This window comes from Microcaecilia unicolor, unplaced genomic scaffold, assembly GCF_901765095.1.
Source record: "Microcaecilia unicolor unplaced genomic scaffold, aMicUni1.1, whole genome shotgun sequence".
Taxonomy (NCBI): Eukaryota; Metazoa; Chordata; class Amphibia; order Gymnophiona; family Siphonopidae; genus Microcaecilia; species Microcaecilia unicolor.
The window spans coordinates 96,049-118,786 of record NW_021963329.1 but is presented as its reverse complement, the minus strand read 5'-3'; the positions used below and the strand labels follow the sequence as shown (position 1 = coordinate 118,786).

At 45.4% G+C, this 22,738-nt stretch overlaps 1 protein-coding gene across 1 annotated transcript in view; it reads left to right on the top strand.

The window, feature by feature from the left end:
* Positions 1-2,970: 2,970 nt before the first annotated feature.
* LOC115459198 (eIF-2-alpha kinase activator GCN1-like) overlaps positions 2,971-22,738 on the top strand; it is a gene marked incomplete at both ends in the record, with an annotated part of 110,370 nt that continues 90,602 nt past the window's right edge. Inside the window, 6 exon segments of the mRNA XM_030189059.1 lie at positions 2,971-3,021; positions 5,792-5,890; positions 7,527-7,700; positions 9,444-9,599; positions 19,564-19,656; positions 20,358-20,433. Coding sequence (XP_030044919.1) covers positions 2,971-3,021; positions 5,792-5,890; positions 7,527-7,700; positions 9,444-9,599; positions 19,564-19,656; positions 20,358-20,433 — 649 coding nt within the window.

Sequence of the window (22,738 nt, the reverse complement as noted above, 5' to 3'; positions counted from 1 at the left end):
GGTAGCTGTTCAGCTAGGTGAATTTCAGAATTATAGGCCTTGTCCTGTAGAGAACCTTTTTTTTGTGGCCTTTAGCAAGGAAAATGTTCTGTTTAAATCAGTTAATCCTTCCTTCTCAAAGTGGTGGTGGCCTGTCATCTGAATCAAACCATTTCTATACCTGTTTTTCAGGATCTTAAAAAATGTAGTTGTGTACTGGAAGACTATAAGCTTCACTCGAGTGATTATTATGCCTACTTACAATTGAAGCACTTTCTGAAGGGACCGGATTATGTAGGGTGCTTGAGATGAGAGATCCACCCGATGGAGGAGCTGTGCGTGAGGCCTCACAGTACACGAGGATTGATAACGTTTTTGTATGCTTCCATGATTGCACGTCAAAAGCCTTCTTTATTACACAGGAGGGGGTGGGAGCAGGAATTAGATTTTACCTTACCTGATGAGCAATGGTTGAAACTGGAGAAGGGGATTTTGAGTTCCGCAAGATCGGTGGCCATGAAGGAGAATGCTGTTAAAGTATTTTATAGGTGGTATCTCACGCCGGCGCGCTTGCACCGTATGTTTGGACAGGTGACTGAGAGTTGTTGGTGGAACTGTGGGGCAGTAGGGACTATAGGACATATTTGGTGGACCTGTCCAAAGGCAAAGGCTTACTGGAAGGGAGTGCAATTCCGACTCCAGCTTTGGGTGGGTAGGGCTGTGCGGTGGCATCCTTTAGTTTTCTTGCTTGGGCAAAAACCGGAGGGATTTAAATGGCATGAGTGGCTTCTGATGTGAGCGAGTTTATATGCTGCTCGAGTAACCTTGGCGCAGAGCTGGAAGTCGCCCATGGTTCCCTCGTTGGCCAGATGGATAATTAAGGTGCACTATATATGTGAAATGGAGAGGTTGATTGCCGTCAACAGGAGAACCTTGCCTAAGTGGGAGAGAATTTGGAACCTTTTTTTGAGTGCGAAGTTGAGCTGATTGTACTTGGTTTGAGTGACGGGACGGAGTACCAGAGGAGAAGAGAGGGTGGGGGTTGGCGGGTTCATGGGGGGGGGGGGGGGTTAGGGCGGTGGAGGTGTCCAGGGAAGGGGGGGGTCACTTTATAAAACCGAAAAATCTTGAAGGACTATTGGTATTGTTATAACCTTGATACAATTTGACAAACTGTGTTACTTTATTTTTCTTGTTTGGTACGCTTGCCTTGTTGCCTTGACTATATGCGTCTTCGTATTGCAGCGTACTGTGAAGACGATGCTTTGTATTGTATCATTAAGTTTAATAAAGACTTCTACAAATTTTTAAAAAATGTAGTTGTGGATGTGTAAAAAGGGGGTGGAACAAGATGATGTTATTGTACTGATGACCTGTGAGTTCTCTTCCTTGTTTCACTTTGAATGGGCTGTGTCAGCACTGCCGTGTGGCTTAGTAAACAGGGGTTAGTACTTGGTTGAAAATTGCATAAATATATATATATTTTTAATGAGGGTAGTGCAGTTGCCTTGCACAAATTGGATGTGGGATGCATGTTTGTTTATTTTGAAGAAGTACCTGAAAAAGTATAGTGGCAATAAGGAAATCAGATAAGCTATTTATTCTTTTCAGTGGAGCCCATAAAGGGAAAGGAGCATCAAAATTGACAATCGCTCAGTAGGTTAAAGAGACTATTGCTTCTTTGTATATTCTGCATGGTCACCTGGTTCCAGAAGTTTTGAAAGCTCATTCTACAATTTCAATGTCCCACCCTCAGTAAGTACTGTTTTGGTAGATATCAAGCATATGGACTGGTCTGGTGGGATGACAAGGAAGGGTAAATTTAGTTCTTACCTGCTAATTTTCTTTCCTTAAGTCCAACCAGACCAGTCTAGAACCCACCAATGGTTCTTAGCATCAGTTTTTCTGTCTCCTGAAGTGTAAAGATTTTTATTTTGGCTGGTTTGTTATTCCTGTCTGGAAGGCTTTATCCTTTGTTTGGGGTTCTCTGTTGAGTGATTCATTAGTTCCTAGGGGAATCTTTTCCCTTTTAATTACCTGTTCTATTCTGCTTTATGATGATAAATACTTACTGGCCAAGGGGTTGCACAGGGTTCTTAAGTGATGACATCACAACTTAGTAATTTTCAGTCTCCACTTACTGGAAGGGCAGCACAAACCCAAGGGTCTAGACTGGTGTGGAGGGACTTGAGAAAAGAAAATTGGCAGGTAAGAACCAATTTACCCTTATGTACAACCAAACAAAATTCAGTTTGCAAACATTGAGGGGAGTTGCGATATACAAAGGTATAAAAACATTTTACATTTAACGAAGAAATCTCAAAGCTCCAGAGTATTGCTTAATTCTTCAAACAATGTCTACATACTCAAATGGAGACCCTTATGTTATGTCCCATTGTCTGAAGTGGCTGGAGAATCTGAGAATATGTTTTTTTTTTCCTAGTTGGGCAAGTGTTTTAATTCACCTGATGAGTGCAGAAACATGGAGGAATAACCTAAGGTCAGTGCAGTGGGCTGAGAATCTGGGGAACTGGGTTTGATTCCCACTGCAGCTCTTTGTGATCCTGGGCAAGTCATTTAACCCTCCATTGCCCCAGAATGCCTGAATGTAATCTGTAAACCACTTTGATTGTACCATAGAAAAGTGGTATATAAAGAATAAAATAAATTTCTTAAATAGGAAGTTCTGTGTATGTTTCTTTGGTTTATTTTAGTTTGGGAAAATGTCAGAATTGAGAGACAGAAGCACCTCAAGAGTTTCTAGAGGACCTTCTCTGCTTATAAACTTGCTTTCTAGATAGATATCACCTAGTTTGGACTCTTCTAGGGAAGTGAAGAAACCCACTTACAGATATGAAAATATCCTTTGTATGATGTTTCTAAGCAGGAAGTCCATGGATTATCTCTACTCCTATGTGATACCTTTTTGATTTTGTCCTTTCATTACTAGAGTCAGTTGATTTGCCTTTTGCTCTCTCTTTGTCTATGTAGGTTCAGAGGGAAAACTGACAGCTGTTGCTCAGAAAATGAGCATTCTTTCAGGTGAGAGGCAAAGAAATTAGAGGTTTGTCTTATCCTTGTATGGACCTATGAATGGTAGGTCTGGGCTGTGTGTGTGTTGGGATTAATGGGAGGATGGACATGACTGAAATTGATAAGTGAGGAGAGCATGTAATATCAGACCAAACAGGTGGTTAAGGGTGTACGTTTTGGCCTACCAAAAGGAGTAATTCCAGCTAGTGAGATAAAAACTGAACTTATGCGAGGTCATCCAAGGAGCATATGTATTGATATTTAGCCTTCTTTAAAATCTCTCACAAAATTCAAATAGTTCACAGATGTCTGCCTGCCTTTTAGCTGAGTCCTTCTAGAATGGCAGAAACATTTGTAAACTTATTATGGCAGTCTTATGTGAACTGCTTTCTGTGGAATTTTGTGCTAGGTTTAAGGCATTGATAACTGCTGTTCAAAGCTTTGCACACTGTATATTGAGGTTTTTAGATACCTTGTGCATTTTTGTGTATGGCTGCCCATGCTCTGTGCTCAACTAGAGGAGTACGTCTGCTTTCACAGCATCTTTGTCTACTAAGAAACTCATAGCAACTAGAGCCTGACTGAAATCAGGATCTTTGGTTTCTGTCAAACTTAGATCTGCAACTGAAATTAGCTGCTGGTTTTGACCAAAACTGTAGATGAAAATGAAACTGACCCCACCCTCACCCAACCAAAAAAAAAAAAGATCCACCTCCCAAACCCAACCGTTGGCGGCTGCCCTTTCCTGGGTCTACCATGACATATGAGTGGGTAGTGGGTACAGGAACGATTCCTATTCTTTCCTGTGCACAGCTGGCTCCTCCTTCAAAATTGCTTCCGGGACTTCCAGTTGTAGTCATGCTGCCTGTAGATTTTCAGAGATAGCTGCTAATTTAGGTATCCTGGAGCTCTAGCCTCAGTCTATGGAGTTGCTTATCCAAAGTTGGAGATTTGGGACCCCTCTTCAATTGCTGATCTAGTCTCTGTATCTGGCCATGTAATTGCCCCTCCCTTGTTAGACGGGTTTTGTGTTGGTAGGCCTGTAGGGCGATTATTTTCCCATGCATCACTGCTTTAAGTCTTTCCCATAATGTCCCTGAGGATACCTCTCCAGTGTCATTCAGTTGAATATATTCCATAAGATGTTTCTCCAGATAGGTCACATTACCAGGGTCTAGCAAGGTAGTGTCATCTAAGCGCCAATAGTGCATTTCTTCTGGATCAGGGCCAAGGTTAAGGTCAATAGCATGGAGGCGTGATCAGACTATATTTGTATCTGGGTGTTATGAACCCTGTGTAATGTAGGTGGGTCCTCAAACCAATAATCAATACTGGAGTGGTTATTGTGTACCTGTGAATAGAAAGTGAAATCCCTAGAGGTTGGGTGAAAATATCTCCATATCTCACATAAATCTCAGTGTGCAAGAAAGCTTTGTAACTGGGCTCAGTTTTTATGAATATACTGCACCACCAGGGAAATAGTATATAGACTAGGTTGTAAGGTCAGGTTAAAATCCCCACCCATCAATAAGCAGCCCTCCACATGTTGGAGCAAAAGAGAACTGAGCCCCTTTAAAAATGGCCCTGTTCCTCATTGGGTGCATAGACATTAACCAGGGTAAACACATCAGAAACCAGAGAGATTATTAGTAACAAATATCTCCCATCCCTATCCTGAATTACCTTTTTAACCTACCATGGATGAGGATAGCGTAATTAGAACCCCCTTGGATGTTTTTCTGCAGGTGATATGAACCAAAATATAAGGTGGGGTATTTCACATGTTTACATAGCTATTCATGAATAAAGCAGACATCGGCTCTCAAGCTCACCAGTTCCTTAAACATGAGTTTGCACTTTATTGGCAAATTTAAACCCCTGACATTCAGGGTTAAAAAAGTTAAGTGTCCAGTGGAGAAAACCTAAAACGTCAGCTAGCACCACTTTCCCTTTCTGTATCACATTAATATGCCTCAGAATTTACAATTTACTTTGCCCCTTGGGATCCCCAAATGCCCACCCTTTCCCCCTTGCCCATCATTTACCATTTTCGGTCAAACTCCCTCTACCAGAGAGAGGCGTCAGATTGTGAGTGCTGATTTTTGTGCTTCATACAAACATAAGAAATAGAAACTGTTAAAAGTGCTAAAAAGTAACTCAAACTTGCTGGAGGGTAGTTGCTCCACTGTCAGACCTCAAACAAACAGCGGAAACAAAATGGCAGCCATAGTTAAAAAGACCGCCCAACTGCGACTGCCAAATCAGAATTAATTACTTCATTTTTAAACCACCGCTCACACTTTCCAAAAAGAAAAACAAAACATCAAAACCAAAATCAAAGAAACGCTGCCCAATGCATGGTCGAATTCAACCCCTGAGATTCAAGAGTCTTCAAACGAAAAATCTAACATTGTTCCAGTTGTAGTAGCCTTCTATTCAGATCACCTCTCCAAATGGTGCCTGCAACACTGTCAATCACCCAACATTGCAACGACTCAAAAACATGGGGGAACTAAAGCTGCTCCAAGTTTATTGTTGGTCATACAAAATCTGTGTTCACTCAAATGAGTGGAAAATTTACATTCTGTTTTCCCAGTGTAAAATTTCCCACACAGACATTGCAAAATGTACACCACCTGGGCGGCAGTAATAGCAACTATCTTATTTGCTGATAGTCTTTAAGGCTTCTCACAATTAGCAGGATTCTTGATGGCTACTTTCTGTGCACTCTTCATTTGTACTTGGTAATTGTGATCTTCTTTGTTTTTTTTTTTTTCAGGGATTGGAAGCTTGAGTTACCATGTGGCTTTTGGACCCTCTTGCCAGGCTTTGAGTGAGACCATTGCAGAGCTCTTTATCCCGTTCTTGCAGCAGGAAGGTGAGAATACTGCAGCCAGTTTCCTGAGCAATGCTTTATGCACAGGATGCTAATTTCTTGTCTCTTTTTTGCTTTATCCGATGGGTGGCACAATGGTGCAATATTCTAGATATCTATTTTTATAAACTTTTCCCCTTTCCCTGTGTTGTCCTTTCTTGTGACTGTTGGATTGCTTTGTGAGGAGGGAGAGAGAACCCTGAGGGGTTGATGCAGTGGGTTATGTATGTTGTTCTTGCATTATTCTTATTTCTGATTGTGGAAGAAAGATTAGCATGAAAAAATTAACCTTAAACCACCCTGTTAAGAGGTAGTGCAAGTGGCATGCAAAATGTATGCAAATCACTGTATATAATATTGCTTTAATGTTTGAAAAAAAAAAAAAAGTGCTAGATATTACTCTCTTTGCAGTGCTGAATCTTTACACCATCTCAGGCCGGCATAAATATGCAGTGCAGGAGCACAGGGATCTTCTGAGGTGAAGTATGCCACATCACCTCAGGTGGCCGAAGAGCTCTGGTGGCCCAGGTGGCCCCTGATCTCTGACCCCTGACCCCCATGCTGAAGACCTCCCTAATGGCCTATATGGACCCCTGGTCTCTGACCTCCCTTCCAAAGGACCTCCCTGATGGCCTTTGGTACTTTGGTCTCTGACCTCTATGTTGAAGACCTCCCTGATGGCATGGGCCTGTGATCCCCTGCTCCCCTCGCCGACTCTACTAAAAATAACTTAGAGAGCTAAGTGGACCCCCTTGATACCATTCCTGACCCCTCAGGTCCACCTCAGGCGTGGGAGGCAGTAGTGAACCTGCTCGCTCTTGCCTCCATGCTGCCATCTTGAAAAATTGTGGTGCCTAACTGTGCAGTCGGCCTGCCAAATAAGGCAGTTATTCCCTATTTTGGCAGACCGACCTGGCATGATGCACCTTGATGCTGCCATTTTCCAAGATGGTGGTGCAGTAGAGGGTTTCTGGGAGGGCTGGTAGGTTCTGGGAACTATTGGAGTCCACTTGGGCTCTCTCTGGGTATATTTGGTATAGTCAGGAAGGGGGAGAGGTTAGAGCTCATTGGCCATCAGAGAAATCTTTGGATGGGGGTAGGGGATTGATACCACCAGGGATTTTTTTGTGGGGGCAGGCCACTGGGCCACCATTAGATTTTTTTGTGGGGTTGAGAGATCAGGATTGTTGAGGGGTCTGGGACCCACAGGGGCCACAAGTTAACTTTTGCAGGGTGGACTGAGGGGAGGCCTGATCAGTCCAGCATGTATGTATGTTTGTTTATTTTTTGTTTTATCTCTCTTCTTGTCAGTGCATGAGTCAATTCTCGAGATATTTTACTTCCGATGCTGTAAACAGCTTTGTATTACTGCAGCTGTGTGTTCTTTTTATTCTGATAGTGCAGTGAATGCTGTGGTAATTTGTATGCTGTTAGTTTACTGCATCAGGAGCAAAAATACTTTTTAGCATATGTGTTAGAGAAATGTGTGCTAGAGTTTAGTGCAGCATTCTAAGTCTGCATTTACTACATTGATGCTTGAGCTCCAGGAGGGAGGAGGAGACAGTAAGCATAAACTACGTAGGGTTAAATTAGTTTAATTTGAGATTGATAAATGTAACACATTTTTGTTTTCTCTTAGTTCATGAAGGCACTTTGGTGCATGCTGTGTCAGTTCTTACCCTCTGGTGTCAAAGGTTCACTACAGAGGTACCCAAGAAATTGTCGGAGTGGTTTAAGAAAGCTTTGAGTCTTAAAACTGCCACTTCAGCAGTGAGGCACGCATATTTGCAGTGCATGCTGGTCTCGTTTCATGGTGAGTCTGCCCAGAAGCTCTAAACTCAAAATGTGCTATGCTAGGTGAAATGCTTCTTTGTTAGTCACTTGAAAAAGATCCTTTTAATGTGAAAATTATTAGAGTTTCAAAAGTTGTGTTCTAATTCTGATTCAGTTTGCATTGTATGCTAATTAATGCTTGTTCCGACCCCATTGCTTTGCTACCTTATTCTTAGGGCTGTTGCCACTTTTCCAGCAGAAGAAAGGATGACGATCTGTGCATTGGCAAAGCTTATTAGGGAAAATTAGAGGGAACAATTGTTGAGACAGAGGCTAGGCTGTTCATAGTGTGCTGGCTGAAATTCCTGAACTGCAAAAGGAGAGAGGGAGAGGCAGAATGGAGCATATGGATAAAAACAAGCAAAACAAAGTAATAATAATAAAAGACTGGTAGCAGGAAGAGTTTAGAGGAACAGAAAAACTTGTTCCTATGGTCACATCTGGCCTTCAGGTCATAGTTAGGAGACTTTTGCACTAGACTGTTAAAGAATTTAGGCAAAAACGGGTTAATGCATAAGCTTGGAAACAGGAGAGAGTTCAAGAAGCTGGAGAAGAGCAGATGTTGTACTGCTGCACAGGAGTAGTAAACAGCAGGAAGCAAAAAACTACAGACCTGCTAGTTTAACACATTACATTATCTAGTTTTTCTGTTCCACCAACTCCAAAATTAGTTTGAGGCACATTACTTAATAAAAACTAGAAACAATCATTCCTTCTCTGCTCCAGACCATTCCCGACGAGCGGGTAATATGCACTCCTACTAGCAGAGGGAAACTGAAAACTATTGGGTAGTACACCTATAAAAGGGACTGTGCAACCCTGACCTGCTCACTATTTCTCAGTCTCTTAGCAGAGGTAGGTGAGTCTGTGTAACCCTTCACCATGTTAGTGGGTGCGCCAGTTTTGGCCCATATTAGCCTTTTGGTCTGGGTTTCCTTTGTGGGGTCCTAGGGAGTTCTGGCTTCTACTTAAAAAAAAAAAAAAAAAAAAAAAAAAAAAAGAGCAATTATTTATTTATTTATTTATTGCATTTGTATCCCACATTTTCCCACCGTATGGCAGGTTCAATTAAATAGTTCTTCAGGAGAGAGCAGCTGCTTTTGGTCTTGGGCTTCGGGCCCATGCATCTTGGGGTGTACACTCCGTGTTCTGGGTCCATCCCCTCCCCCTTGCTTCCCTGCCCTTCCTGTGTGCAGTGTGTGTGCCTCGGCCTTCTTCCCTGCTTGCCTGGGAGAAGTTCTTTAAGGCGGTACCGCGGTGGGAATGGTGTTTGAAGAGACAACAGCAGATACACCTGTACAATAGGGTATTATGTTTGAAGGGGAGGGGGAAGGGTTTAGGTACTGGGTATTGTTTGGTATGGGTGGGAGATTGGATTTATAAGTGTATTGTTTACAAATTTAATATTTTTGGTTTGTTATTGCAATTATTCTTGCTCTTTAATTGTTTTTCCTTTTTCATAATGAAAACAATTTGAATAAAAATGTGTAGATAACAAAAAAAAAATAAATAAAAGGAAGGGTGGTGGTGGGTGTATTAAACAATATCCTTACTGTTCTTGGAGATTGAGGATAAATCAAGGAGATCAAATAAGGTATGTATTGTTGAAGTAGGAAAGGAAAATAGGCTGTAGTTTGTTTTATGTGTTTTTTTTTTGTAGTTCCTTTGTAGCACAAACATTTAGAAGAATAGCCTTATTTATGCGAGTTTATTTCTGTCCAAGCAGGTGACACCTTACTGCAGGCCATGGATTTGCTGCCTTTGCTGATTCAGACTGTGGAGAAGGGAGCTGCGCAGAGCACTCAGATTCCTCTGCTAACAGAAGCTGTTGCAGCTGCTGTACTTATCTGCAGGATATTTGCAGCTGATGCACAGACTGGTAAGAGCTGTGCTTTTCTAGCCTGTTAGATACTGAAAATCTTTAAATGTCTTCCTGAACAAATCATTTCAAATGAGTTTTGTTTTATAATAGATGAGAAGGATGGAATTAAAGAAAACATGTTTCCTTCCTTATTGTTTTCAACAGAGCAGTCTAGCACCTGTGGGTTGTGTCTGACAGCCAGCAGTTGGCAAAAGAGAACAAATCACTGTGAGCCCTGCCCTCTGACACTCTTCATACACAGCCCTTCAGTAACTCTGTCTCTAGCAATTGGTAGTAGATGGACCCTGTGGCTCCTGAAGTAATCCTGGGAATAACAGCTCCTGGCCCAGTTGGAGAACAGGTAGCCAGTTGAGCAAGTGGTTGAGGGGCTGTTGGGGGTCTTTTTTCTTTGGGAAATACTCAGAGAAATCTGAGTCCTTACCCCCTCCTCCCTTCCCCCTCACATCTAAGATGTTTCTCGTTCCCTTCCTGTTTTAACTTTGGTGCTTTGCGAAGCAGTCCTTTAATTTAGTAGAAGCAACACCAGGCTTGGTTGTGGAGACAGGCTGCTGTGTTGGGGGAGGTGTCAGCATTTGTCTCCTGTTTTAGCTTTGTGAAGGTGGAGCATTGCAGCCTGTACTTGGCACTGGAAGCACCATTGTATTAGCCTCAGCAAGCGGTGCAGCTCAGGTTTTTTTTTTTTAACTTCCTGTGGTGTTTTTTTTACCATCAGGCTCTTCTTGGAGGCCCCAGCAGAATGTCTCTGGCATTGCCACTGCTGATGCAGGGGTGTCACTGTACATTGGGGCAGTGCAAAAGGTACTTCCTCAGCGACCCTCCAGACCGGTCAAGACGCGTGGGTTATGCACTCCTACCAGCAGAGGGAGACTGAGAAAACACTGAGCTTTGGATACTGTATATATAACCTGTGCAGTACACCCACTAGCCAGTATTTTCTCAGTCTCAGCAGAGGTAGAAGGACAGCCTGTGCAGTCTTCACTGGTTTGGTGAGGTAGTTTTGCTCATAGGAAATAATAATTGGGTTGTTTGTTCCAAATTGGTTCATTCTGTGTCTCCCTGTACGTAGATAAAAAAAAAAAAAAAAAAAAGAAGCGTGCTTCGGGACCCTGGGTGGGGCCCAGTGTTTCCCCTGGGGTGTTACACCTGTGTTGCGGGTCCCTCCCCCTAAGCTGCTCTCCATCTCTGAATAAGTGGCAGCTCTGTGCCTCGGCTGCTGTCTCTGTACTGGAGCCTTGAGTGCCTCACAATTTTCAGCTGCCAGCAGTGTTCTGGGCCTTTAAGAGCCTTTTATTATTTATTTAGTGCGGAACGGAAGGGGAGTTCAGTTCCCTGCACTAGACGGGAGAGCAGTGCGAAGTTGCTTAACAGAGTATTTGGCGCGAAGGCGGACTGTGTGTGTGTTTTATTATGACCGGCAAGCTGCTTCGATGTCGCGCCTGTTCGCGGCGGGGGGTTAGAGACGGCGGGCGGTCAGTGTCGCCTCTGTGGTGAGCCTAAACAGTCGATTTCGGCTCCCCCCGTGTTGGCCGCGGAAGTTCCGACGGGATCACTAGTTTTAGTGTCAGCGGGATCGCAGGCAGGCGCGATGTCAGCGATTTTGAATCAGGCGCGATCCGCGGATGCGCCGAGTGTGGGGCCAGCTTCCTCCGGTTTAGGGCAGAAAGTTCCCTCGGAGGGCTCAGGAAGTGTCGGGTTTCCTCCAGAATTTGTGTGGACCCTGTTCCAAGCATGGAAGTCCGGGCCTCCTCAGGTGGAGGAGGGTCATGGCTCTATGCTGACTAAAAGACCAAGGTTAGAATGGTCAGAAGATGGGGACTGTTTGTCTCAGCTGGGTTCGGAAGACCCAATAGGTATTGAGGAGGAGGTAGAGGGGTTTGAAGACTCTCTTAACCTTATTGATGCCTTACCTGGTGAGGACCCCTCTGTTGTCAGAATCTGCCATAGGGATGAGCTTGCGGAGCTCATAGACCAGGTCACGGTGACACTTAAGTTTGAGCCTGAGGTGCCCGTGGGTGAATCTGGACAGGACCCTTTGGTAAAGGGTATTCACAGTAAGGCGCGGTCCTTTCCTATGAACAAGGACCTCCGGGAGATGATTTCCCAGGAGTGGAAGTCACCGGATGCTCCATGCAAGGTCTCTAAGGCAATGGCGCGGTTGTATCCTCTTCCTCAGCAGGACAAAGATTCCTTTAAGGCCCCTACGGTAGATGCAGTGGTTACAGCAGTGACTAGAGCGACAGCTATCCCGGTAGATGGCGGAGCCGCTCTCCGCGACCCCCAGGATAGGAGGGTTGACGCCTTCCTTAAGCGTAGTTTTGATTTGTCGGCGCTCGCGCTCCAGGCCTCTGTATGTGGGGGCCTGGTAGCCCGAGCATGTTTTCGCTGGGCCGAGAAACTCCTGGATGAGTCAGTGGAGGTTGGGGCCTCCGGAGTTCATGAGTTAGCCAAGCTCGAGATGGGTTCGTCTTTCTTGTCGGATGCCCTTTATGATTTGTTGAGGGCGTCCGCCAAGAATATGGCTATGATAGTTGGAGCGCGTAGGGCCCTATGGCTGAGAGGTTGGGTCGCGGATGCGGCTTCTAAAGCGAAGTTGTGTTCTCTTCCCTTTAAGGGAACCATGTTCTTTGGAGAGGATTTGGACAATTTGGTGAAAGGCCTTAGTGATGCTAAGATTCCTCGCCTGCCGGATTTACGTCCCAAGTCGGGCACCAGGGGGGTGTCTGCTCGTGGTCATTTTGCTGAGGCCCGGCGGTATAGGCCGGGACGGACTAGTGGGTCTTTTAGAGGACGGTTTTTTCAGCGCACCCAGTCCTTTCGAGGGAATTGTCGCGGAGGGCATGACTTTGCCTCGAGAGGACAGTCTTCCGGACGGAATGTGCAATGAAGGTGTGCGGACCCAGGCTCTGGTATGAGTAGGGGCTCGGCTGAGTCGGTTTTACCAGAGCTGGGTCCAAATCATGTCCAATCAGTGGGTTCTCGAGGTGATTCGAGATGGTTATGCGCTGGAATTCGAAGAGTCGCCTCCCGAGAGGTTTCTGGAGTCCCCGTGTCATTCAAGAATCAAGAGAGCAGCAGTTCGAGACATGTTGCGTCATCTTCTCGCCCTGGGAACAGTGGTTCCTGTTCTTCCCGCGCAGAGATGCTTAGGGTGCTATTCGATCTATTTTGTAGTACCAAAGAAGGAGGATGCCTGGCGTCCTGTATTGGATCTCAAGGGAGTCAATTCAGCGCTCAAGGTTCCCTCTTTTCGCATGGAGACGTTGCGGTCCGTTATTGTCGCGGTTCGGCAGGGAGAGTTTCTGACGTCACTGGACTTGACGGAAGCTTATCTTCACATTCCCATTCGGACGGCGCATCAGCGTTTTCTGCGCTTTGCGGTCTTAGGAAAGCATTTTCAGTTTTGTGCTCTTCCCTTCGGGCTAGCAACAGCTCCCCGCACCTTTTCCAAGGTCATGGTAGTAGTGGCGGCAGCTTTGCGGAGACAGGGCGTTTTGGTGCACCCGTATCTGGACGATTGGTTGATTCGGGCCAAGTCTCAGTCGGAGAGCAAAGTGGCTACAGCGTGAGTGGTAGCCTTGCTGGAATCGCTTGGTTGGGTAGTGAACCACAGCAAGAGCCACCTCGTCCCGTCCCAATCTCTCGAGTATCTAGGAGTGCGTTTCGAGACGCTCAACGGTCGAGTGGTGTTGCTGGCTCTTCGGATCCGCAAGTTACAGGATCAGATTCGTCGCTTCCTGGCGGGGGACAGACCGACAGCACGTGCTTACCTTCAGGTTTTGGGCAAGATGGCAGCGACTATAGAGGTGGTTCCCTGGGCCAGAGCGCACATGCGGCAGTTACAGTCGGCACTTCTCAGTCGGTGGTCTCCTCAATCGCAGGGGTTGGAGATGCGTTTGCCTCTGATTGCTCTTCCGCGTCTCAGCCTCCGTTGGTGGCTAGACGCTCGAAACCTAGTAAAGGGAATGCCATTGGAAGCTCCAGAGTGGGTAGTTCTCACCACGGATGCCAGCCTGTCCGGTTGGGGGGCTCATTGTCTCGGTCAGGTGGCGCAGGGACGGTGGTCTCAGGAGGAAGCCCAGTGGTCCATCAACCGGTTGGAGACACGGGCCATTCGTTTGGCTCTTCAGTCTTTACAGACGCTGCTTCAAGGCAAGGCTGTCAGAGTTCTCTGCGACAATGCCACGGCCGTAGCTTACGTCAATCGGCAAGGGGGCACAAAGAGTCGAGCGGTTGCAGAGGAAGCAGCGCAGTTGGTGCCAGTGGGCGGAACTTCATCTTCAGGCCTTGTCGGCAGCTCATGTGGCCGGGGTGGACAACGTAGACGCCGATTATCTGAGCAGACATACTCTAGACCCTGGGGAATGGGTGCTTCATCGATCGGTTTTCAATCGCATTGTGTCGGTGTGGGGGATTCCAGTGATGGATCTCATGGCAACGGCATGCAATGCGCAAGTGCGGCGGTTCTTCAGTCGCAGAAGGGACCCGTGCTGCCGTGGCCTCAGGAGTTGCTGTACGTGTTCCCTCCGTGGCCGTTAGTGGGGAGAGTAGTTCAACGCATCGAACGGCACCCGGGTTGGGTGATTCTGATGGCTCCAAATTGGCCGCGTCGCCCATGGTAAGGAGATCTGGTGCGTCTGGCGGTGGCGGAATCCCTGCCATTGACAGAGACAGTGTTGTTGTATCAAGGTCCCATCACTCTCCCAGATCCTGCTCAGTTCTCGCTTATGGCTTGGCTCTTGAAAGGAGCAAGTTGAGGAAGAAGGGTTTTTCTTCCAGGGTTGTTGCTACGATGTTGAGTTCCCGTAGGCAGTCCACTTCGCTGGCGTACGTTCGAGTCTGGAGGCTTTTTGAGCACTGGTGCCTGGCTCGGAATTTGAGGGCTATACACGCTTCGGTCGCGGATGTGTTAGAATTTTTGCAGGATGGTTTGGACAAGGGGCTGGCCTTGTCTACTTTGAAGGTTCAGGTGGCAGCCTTGTCTTGTTTTCGTGGCAAGGTTCAAGGTAAGTCGTTGGCTTCGTCTCCGGATGTGATTCGATTTTTGAAGGGAGTGAAATTGCTTCGGCCTCCGCATCGCCGGCTGGTTCCTCCGTGGGATTTGAATCTGGTTTTGGAGGCGTTAATTTGGCCTCCGTTTGAGCCTTTGGCGTTGGCTACGGACAAGGATCTATCCTTAAAGACGGTGTTTTTGGTAGCCATTTCATCAGCACGCAGAGTTTCGGAACTCCAGGCTTTGTCTTGTAGGACGCCCTTCTTGTCTTTTTCCAAGGAAAGGGTTTCTCTGCGACCGGTGCCCTCATTTTTGCCCAAGGTAGTGTCCGACTTTCATGTGAATCAGGTCATTTCTCTGCCAGTCTTAGGGAATCTAGCTGGAGACTCGGAACAGCGTCGACTGGCGAAGTTGGACGTGAAGCGAGTGTTGCGGTGTTATCTGTCTAGAACTCGAGAGTTCAGAACATCTGATCGGCTGTTCGTTCTTTTTGGCGGTTCTAAAAAGGGAGCGGCTGCGTCCAAGGCAATGATAGCTCGGTGGTTGAAGGAGGCGATTGCGTCTGCTTACGTCTTGAAGGGTCGTACGGTACCTAAGGGTTTTTCGGCTCATTCCACCAGGGGAGTAGCAGCCTCTTGGGCGGAAAGTAGTATGCTTCCTCCTCTAGAGATTTGTCGGGCGGCAGTCTGGTCCTCTCTGCATTCGTTTGTTATACATTATCGGATTGATGTTCATGCTAAAGAGGAGGCAGTAGAGATTTACTGCTTTGGTACGTCCCACGCGTCTTGACCGGTCTGGAGGGTCGCTGAGGAAGGTGAAATTAGATCTTACCTGCTAATTTTCTTTCCTCTAGACCCTCCAGACCGGTCAAGAGCCCGCCCTGTTTTTTTCTGTAGGCCAGGAGGCAGACTTTAGTGATTGGATATCTTTTGGCAGCTGATGATTGTGGTTTACATAATTCAGACTCTTGTTTTTTTCAGATGATTGTTAGTATGAGTCTGAACCAGGTGTGATTGGATAGCCCACCTGTGGAAGCACAAACAGAACACAGTGAGTAAAACAGATAAAAAGAACATAAAGTTGTTCTTCCATTTGGCAATGTCCACATACAGGGTTGATAGTTTTGGTTAGTGTTTTAGTTTCTCTGCTTTGTTACGGTTATACTGGCTAGTTGGTGTACTGCACAGGTTATATATACAGTATCCAAAGCTCAGTGTTTTCTCAGTCTCCCTCTGCTGGTAGGAGTGCATAACCCACACGTCTTGACCGGTCTGGAGGGTCTAGAGGAAAGAAAATTAGCAGGTAAGATCTAATTTCACCTTAATGACCATGGATCATATACTGTCTGTCATTGATGTTCTAGTTTCACAAAGGATATGTTGTGGGGTTTTTTGTTGTTTTTCTCTTTCTCTTGTGTGGTTTGATCCTCTGTATTTCATTACTCTTAATAAAAATATTTGAAATAAAAAAAAAAATGGATTGCAGGGGCTTCTCGGCCTCTGGCTGATCATGTGCGGAGCATAACCACCATTATACAGCCTCAGGGCCTGACAGAGCATTCAGCTACATCGGGATCGTTGTTTTTTTCCGCAGTTTATATTGCTCGTACACAAGGCCTATTTACTGAAGCAGGGACAGGGTTGCTGCGACAGTGTGCAGCTTGTTCGTGGCAAGAGTATGCCTGAAGTGGCAGCATCAGTCGGCAACACAAGGTGGGTGCCATAACACCCAACTGGAAGCAAGCTTGGCAGATGCTATTTATGACATGTAATGGGTTATGGCCTGCAGTATGGCTGTCATGGGATATCAACAGCTCTAGTTGCGGCATTGGGCAGTGAATACATCAGTCATGTTGAATTAAATTGCCCTTTCAGGGCAAGTGGCTATTTGAAGGCGATCTTAGTAACTTGGTGAAAAAACTGGGGGGAAACTAAGCCACAGCAGTTGCCTTCAATGGGCTCTCGATTTTGAGACGGCAGTCGGTACTGGCCTGGTCGTTAGCAATATGGTTAGAAGTCCCGCTTTCAGGCATGCCAATCTTCCTTTTGTGCTGACAGGAAGTCATCCTCTCAGTCAGCTAGAGCGCCCAATGCCTCCAGAGTTTCGCAATGATGCAAGATTGGGCCACTCTTCTCTTCCTCTGGTGGGAGGACATCTTCAGAGATTTTGGGAGGAGTAGGTCAAAACCACATTAAACTGATGGGTTCTGGATATTTTTATAGAAGATTACAAGTTGGAGTTCTCCCGCCTGGTTGCTCCTCTTCTCTTGCAGTCTCCTTGTCAAAAGGGAGCCAAGGCGGTCGAGGTTCAGGCCACTATAGCTTCCTTGCTGGCACTCCAGGCCATTGTTCCAGTTCTTCAGACCGAAAAAGACAAGGTGGATACTCTATCTATGTTGTCCCAAAGAAAGAAAGCACCGTTCGTCCAGTCTTACATCTCAAAGGTCTAAACAGCTGCCTCTGAGTGTCCTGCTTTCGCACTGAGATGCTGAGAGCAGTCATAGCCTCAGTTCAAGCAGGAGAATTTCTCACTGCCCTTGATCTTGAGGAGGTGTGCTTGCATATACCCATATGGTCACCACATCAGAAGTTTCTGCATTTTGCAGTGCTGGGCTGACACTTCCAGTTCAGGTCTTTGTCCTTCAGTCTCGCCATGTCTACCATGGTTATGGTGGTGGTAGTGGCCTTCCTTCGGTGCCAGGGAATTAGAGTTCACCCGTATCTCGACGACTGCCTCATTTGTGATTCATCCTGTTCTGGCAGTGATAGACAAAGTTGTCCATCTTCTGCAGTCATGGTCTTGGGTGATCAGTTTTGAGAAGAGCAGACTAACTCTATTGCAGATGCTGGAGTACCTTGGTGTTCTATGTGACTCAGCAAGGGAGAGAATCTTCTTTACGGAATGCAGGATGTTGAAGCTGGTTCATCAGATTCATCGTCTCCCTCAGTCAAGGTAGGCCCAGGATCTGGGACTTCATCTAAGTGATTGCGGCGATGGAAATGGTACTATGGGCAGGGCCTCATATGCGGCCATTACAGAAACCTCTTCTCAACCACTGGTCTCTGGTGTCACAGAAATACGACGTTCACCTTCCTTGGGTACTGGTTGCCAGATGGAGTATGCAGAAGTGGTTATCGCTCAGGTATTGACTGGTGGAGCTCTATTTCTGATAACACAATAGATGCCAGCAAATCAGGTTGGGGAGTTCATTACATTTATTTATTCCAGACTTTTTTTTACCGCTTGAACTGACAGGCAGGGCTAAGCAGTTTAAAAAACTAAACTTACATAAAAAGAAAACTACAATTAACCCCCCCCCCCCCCCCCCCACACACACACACAACACACGCATTCCAACATACAGCTTAATGAAGATAAAACATGGATCCTCCAGGTAATTGGTTCCGGATAAGTGCCACCAGAACTTATTGAGACACAGAAGTGTGAGCCTGTTCAAAGAACCAAGTTTTTAGCAAAGATTTACATTTTCTCAAAGAAAGTTCACTGCGCAAAAACAGTAGCATAGTGTCCGCAAAAATGGTGCCACAAAAAAGAAAGCACTGTCTTCTGCTCTCCATCTGTGCCAACCATGGACTAGACAAGACCATACAATGGCACAGGGCACCTGGATGGAATAGGTGTCTCAGTTGTCAATAAATCGCTTGAAGTTCAGGGCAGTGCGGAATGCCTTACACAGCTTCACTCCCTTTCTGGCAGGGGCCCCAGTCCAAGTTTTCTCCGACAGTGCAATGGCAGTAGCTTATATCAAAAGCAAGGCAGGACCAATCTGTGGAACTGGAAGGCACAAATGAGTTTTGCAGATTGGACTGACTGCGGTTTTTGGTAAACAGAGGCTTAGCCTTATGGATTCCAAGCCTACGGTTGCTAGATGGCTGAAGGAAACCATCACGTCAGCTTGTTTGCTTGCAGGAAAGCAGGCTCCTCAGGCCTTGCGTGCTCATTCTAGAAGGCACACTTTGACATTCTGTGTGGAGACTACCTTACTGTTTCTTGTGGATATTTGCAAGATGACAATATGGTTAATACTTCATACCTTTGCTAAGCACTACAGGGTGAATGTTGCAGCACATTCAAAAGACAGTTTTGTGTCTTTGGTCCTCAGGTTGGTGGTGCCAAGCTCCTCCCCCCCCTCCCCCTAGGGATTGCTTTTGAACATCCCACGGGTTCTGAAATAGTGGGAAACTAGGTAATGGAAGGAGAAATTAGGTCTTACTTGATCATTTTTTCCCATTATTCTTTCCCACTATTTCAGATGCCTGCCAGAGGTTTCTGAGATGCTTAGTTGGTGGGGTCAGATAAGGACACTCGCCTTGCATGATGCTTCCTGCATATTTCTTGTTCTCTACAAGTTTTCTGGAGATGAGAGGTTCACACATATTTGCGCATCTGGTTAGTGTTGGTTAGCAAGTTGTTTAAGGTTGTTGTGCTTATTCGGAGTTTCTCCTTACTGCTTGTCTATATAAATACTGAGGTGTTGGATTGGATGCCTAGAGAGAAATGTCTTGGCTTAGTTTTCAGTTCTCTATCTCTACCTGCTGGTTGATGGATGCAACTATCCCACAGGTTCTGGAATAGTGGGAAAGACTAATGGAAAGAAAATTCAGGTAAGTCCCAATTTCTCCTTATTGTCAACAATGACTTCCAATACTTTTTTCTTGGGTGGTGCCCCCTACTATGGAACCCAGCTTTATTTTCCTATAGTTGGGGTTATTTTTTCCTATGTGCATCATAAGCCAGATAAATCCAATACCCAAATCATGATGGAGTAGAGTAGGGACATCCTGATTCCAATATTCAGCAATTTGTAGGTTCATAATAACGTATGCTGCAGTGACTTGTATTTGGTGTGAGAATTCACTAGGCTGGTTTTAGATGTCTTTACTCACTTTAATTTTTAGACTCCTCATCTTTGTAATTCCTCAACTGAAGAATCCTATCTTTTCCTTGCAGAATCTAAGCTTTCTGGTTTTTGGCAACTTATAGCAGATGAAAAGAAACAGATTTTCACTTCTGAGAAGTTCCTTTCTTTGGCATCTGATGAAGGTGCGTTAAAATGATGTATGTTTATATAATTGATTGTATGGTTCTCTTCTGTTTGTTTCTGCTTCAGTGTTATACTCATTGATTCTAGGGTTGTCAGAGCATCTCCTGCCCGGGATTGTCGAAAACCCAGGTGACTAGAATTCAGTATCTAGTCCCTGCTTCTGGGCAAAGGAGCCAGAGCAGTGTTCAGGAAGCAGTCCTGGACCAAGAAAACCAGTAGCATGACTGGAAAGAGCAATCACTGCTGCAGTGGGGAGAAACATCGATGTGCTAGAGCCAGAAAGAAGTGCAGCTGCTGGGGTGGGGAGGAGCATTGGAAACTTGGTTGAGAGAGGGAGTGGTGGCACTGGGCTGGGATAGCCAGTAATTGCTAGAGCAAGGAAGTACATTGGGTACCACTGGCATAGAGGAGTGAAAGCTGGAACGTGGAGCAACAGTGGTGTTCTATGCCAAGAGAAGAAGCCAAAGCCATAAAGAGTTAAATGTGTGTCTGTATAGAACATCCCTTCCCCTCACACACACAACCTAGTGCATACGAATTTTGAGTGCCATCTACATTTAAAAAAACCTTTTTTCTATTCCTGCCTCTACCTGTTCCATGAAACTGTCACAAAATCAAAATTAACATTGGAAACTCTTTAGATGTTGCTAAGAATAGTTGTAATTTGAGTCACTTAGTCCTCCTCTTTTCTTTCACACAGCACTGTGTACAGTCTTACAACTCACTGAGAGACTCTTACTAGACCAGATACATCGACTCCCAGACAAAAGAATGCAGTATGTATATGTTTTCTCTCATGTTTTATTCCTTCATGTCTGAGAACTTGTCCAGTAAAATGCTGCTGGAATATGTGTGCATTTGTAAATATTTCTTTCTTTAGCATCCCTCCAGACTGGCTTAAATGGATGGGTTATGCACTCCTACTGTGAGCATATATAGGTACAATCCTTTTTGCATGTTATTGGAGTACTTGATACTTAGCATACATTCTAAAAGGAATAGGTTTGTGGTAATACCAGCCTTAGTGAATTGTCAGAAGCAGATGTGTTCCCTCCTATCCTTAGATCCAAACTCACTACGCCTTAAATAATAGAAAGAATTTACAACAAAGTATTATAAAAATAAAGTGTGCATTTATTTACAATAGCAGCAAAGATAATGTACGAAGAAGGCAAGAATAACAGCACAGGAAGTCTTATCATAGAAACATCTCAGACTAAACGCACCTAAATCCCTAAGCTAGATTCCTAAGTAAGAGTCACACTGAGCCCACAGCATTTGTACAAAAGTACATGGTACGCATTCAACCTGATACAGACTTATAGCCGGTGGCAGCTTATTCCTCAGATGTTCAGTCAGCTTCAGCACAGTCTGCTCCTGGGATGGAATGTCAACACATCAGTCCTTTGCCTCAGATAAGAGCCCCATTTTTTAAACAGAAATCACAGACTGCAGCTGTGCTAATGACATACATTCTGGTCTTGGGAGTGTGCACACACAACACTGTTTTCCCATTATTATGACTTCAGGGCCCCAATGTTGTCCCACAGGCTCCACACTGATGGGGTCACCTTGACAAGCTGGGATTTCATAAACAATGTGCAGTTTGCCAGCCATAGCATCTCTCCAGCTGCAAGGGTAATTCCAAGAGTCCTTGGCTGTTCTGGCCATGATGTCAATGCTGATAACAAACCTTGTTATTCTAGCACATCAGTACCGTTGTCAGCAGTCTTCGTCTGTATGCAAGGTCGCAACTGTAGCAAATAATAGGCTTTGCATTGAAAGACGGAATAAGCATTTTTGAAGTTGGGTTATTAATGTTGGATAGTGCCATATATTATAATCCCACATATCTTTGTTATATAGTGGTGATGTGGGAGAAAGGTGTACTGGTAGAAAAGTAGGAAATTGTGAGAGAGAAAGAAAGAAAGGGGGCAGGTATGGAGGGTTATGAGATTGAGAAGTTGGGAAGGTAAAGGAATGAGCAACTGAAAGGAAGGAAGTTAAGGTTAAAAAATGAATGAGTTTAAGGGAAGATAGGCTCCTGATAGAAGAAGAGAGTGCAGAGTTTGAGAGTTTCATAATGATCTACTTGAAGATGATTATTTTGCATAATAATTACGTAGTGCTTGTCAGGTCATATAATCCTAAATGACAGTGCACCTTCCCCAAAGAATTCACAACCTGAGCAGAGGTTAAATAAGTTGCTCAGGGTCACACAGTAGACAGTGGGGAGGTGATTGGAATGCAGAACTCCAAAGTCCCAGCTATACTCCTGGCTCTTTTTTTATGATAAAAGTGATATGGTGAGGAGGAAGTGATGTCATCGTCAGGGATGGCTGCCTGAATTTTCAGCTCCGTCGGGGCAGTGGAGAAAGCGGCGAATTCCCCCACGAAAACTGCGATCGTGATCGCGAAATTGAGTGGCAGAGCTTGGGAACCGATGGCGACCCGCAAGCGCCTGGAAAAATTTAAATTTGGGGTGGACCAGCGGGACGGAGCGGCAACTTCAGGCCACACACCGCGCAAAACAAAGGACAAAATGGCGGACGCGGGCTCCGAGACCGAGGGGCTGGTGGAGCAGCAGGAAAGCGAATCTGAGCTATCCAAGCAGGAGGTAGCACGCTGGTTTAAAGCGCTGAAAGCAGAAATGGCGGCAGTAAGGAAAACGATTAAAGATGCAGTGGCAGATATTCAAAAAGAGGTGAGAGACATTGGATCCTGGGTGGAACAGGCAGAGGAGGTGCTGGAGCACGTGGAGGGAGACATAGTGGAATTGCACTCTGAAATTAAAACTGCGTGCAGAGAAAGAAAAAATGCAATTGGATCTTGAGGACTTGGCGAATAGGTCCAGAAGGAGCAATTTAAGATTTAAGGGGATCCCTGAAACAGATGAGAATGTGGATTGTGCCAGGGTTGTTAGAGAAATCTGTGCATCCATCTTGGCAGCAGCAGAAGAGGCACCAACACATGGTGATGAAACCGTAGTATTGTTTGATAGAGTGCACAGGAGTTTGGGACCCCGAAGAGATAAGCAGCCTAGAGATATAGTGGCATGCTTTAAGGACTATCAGATTAAAG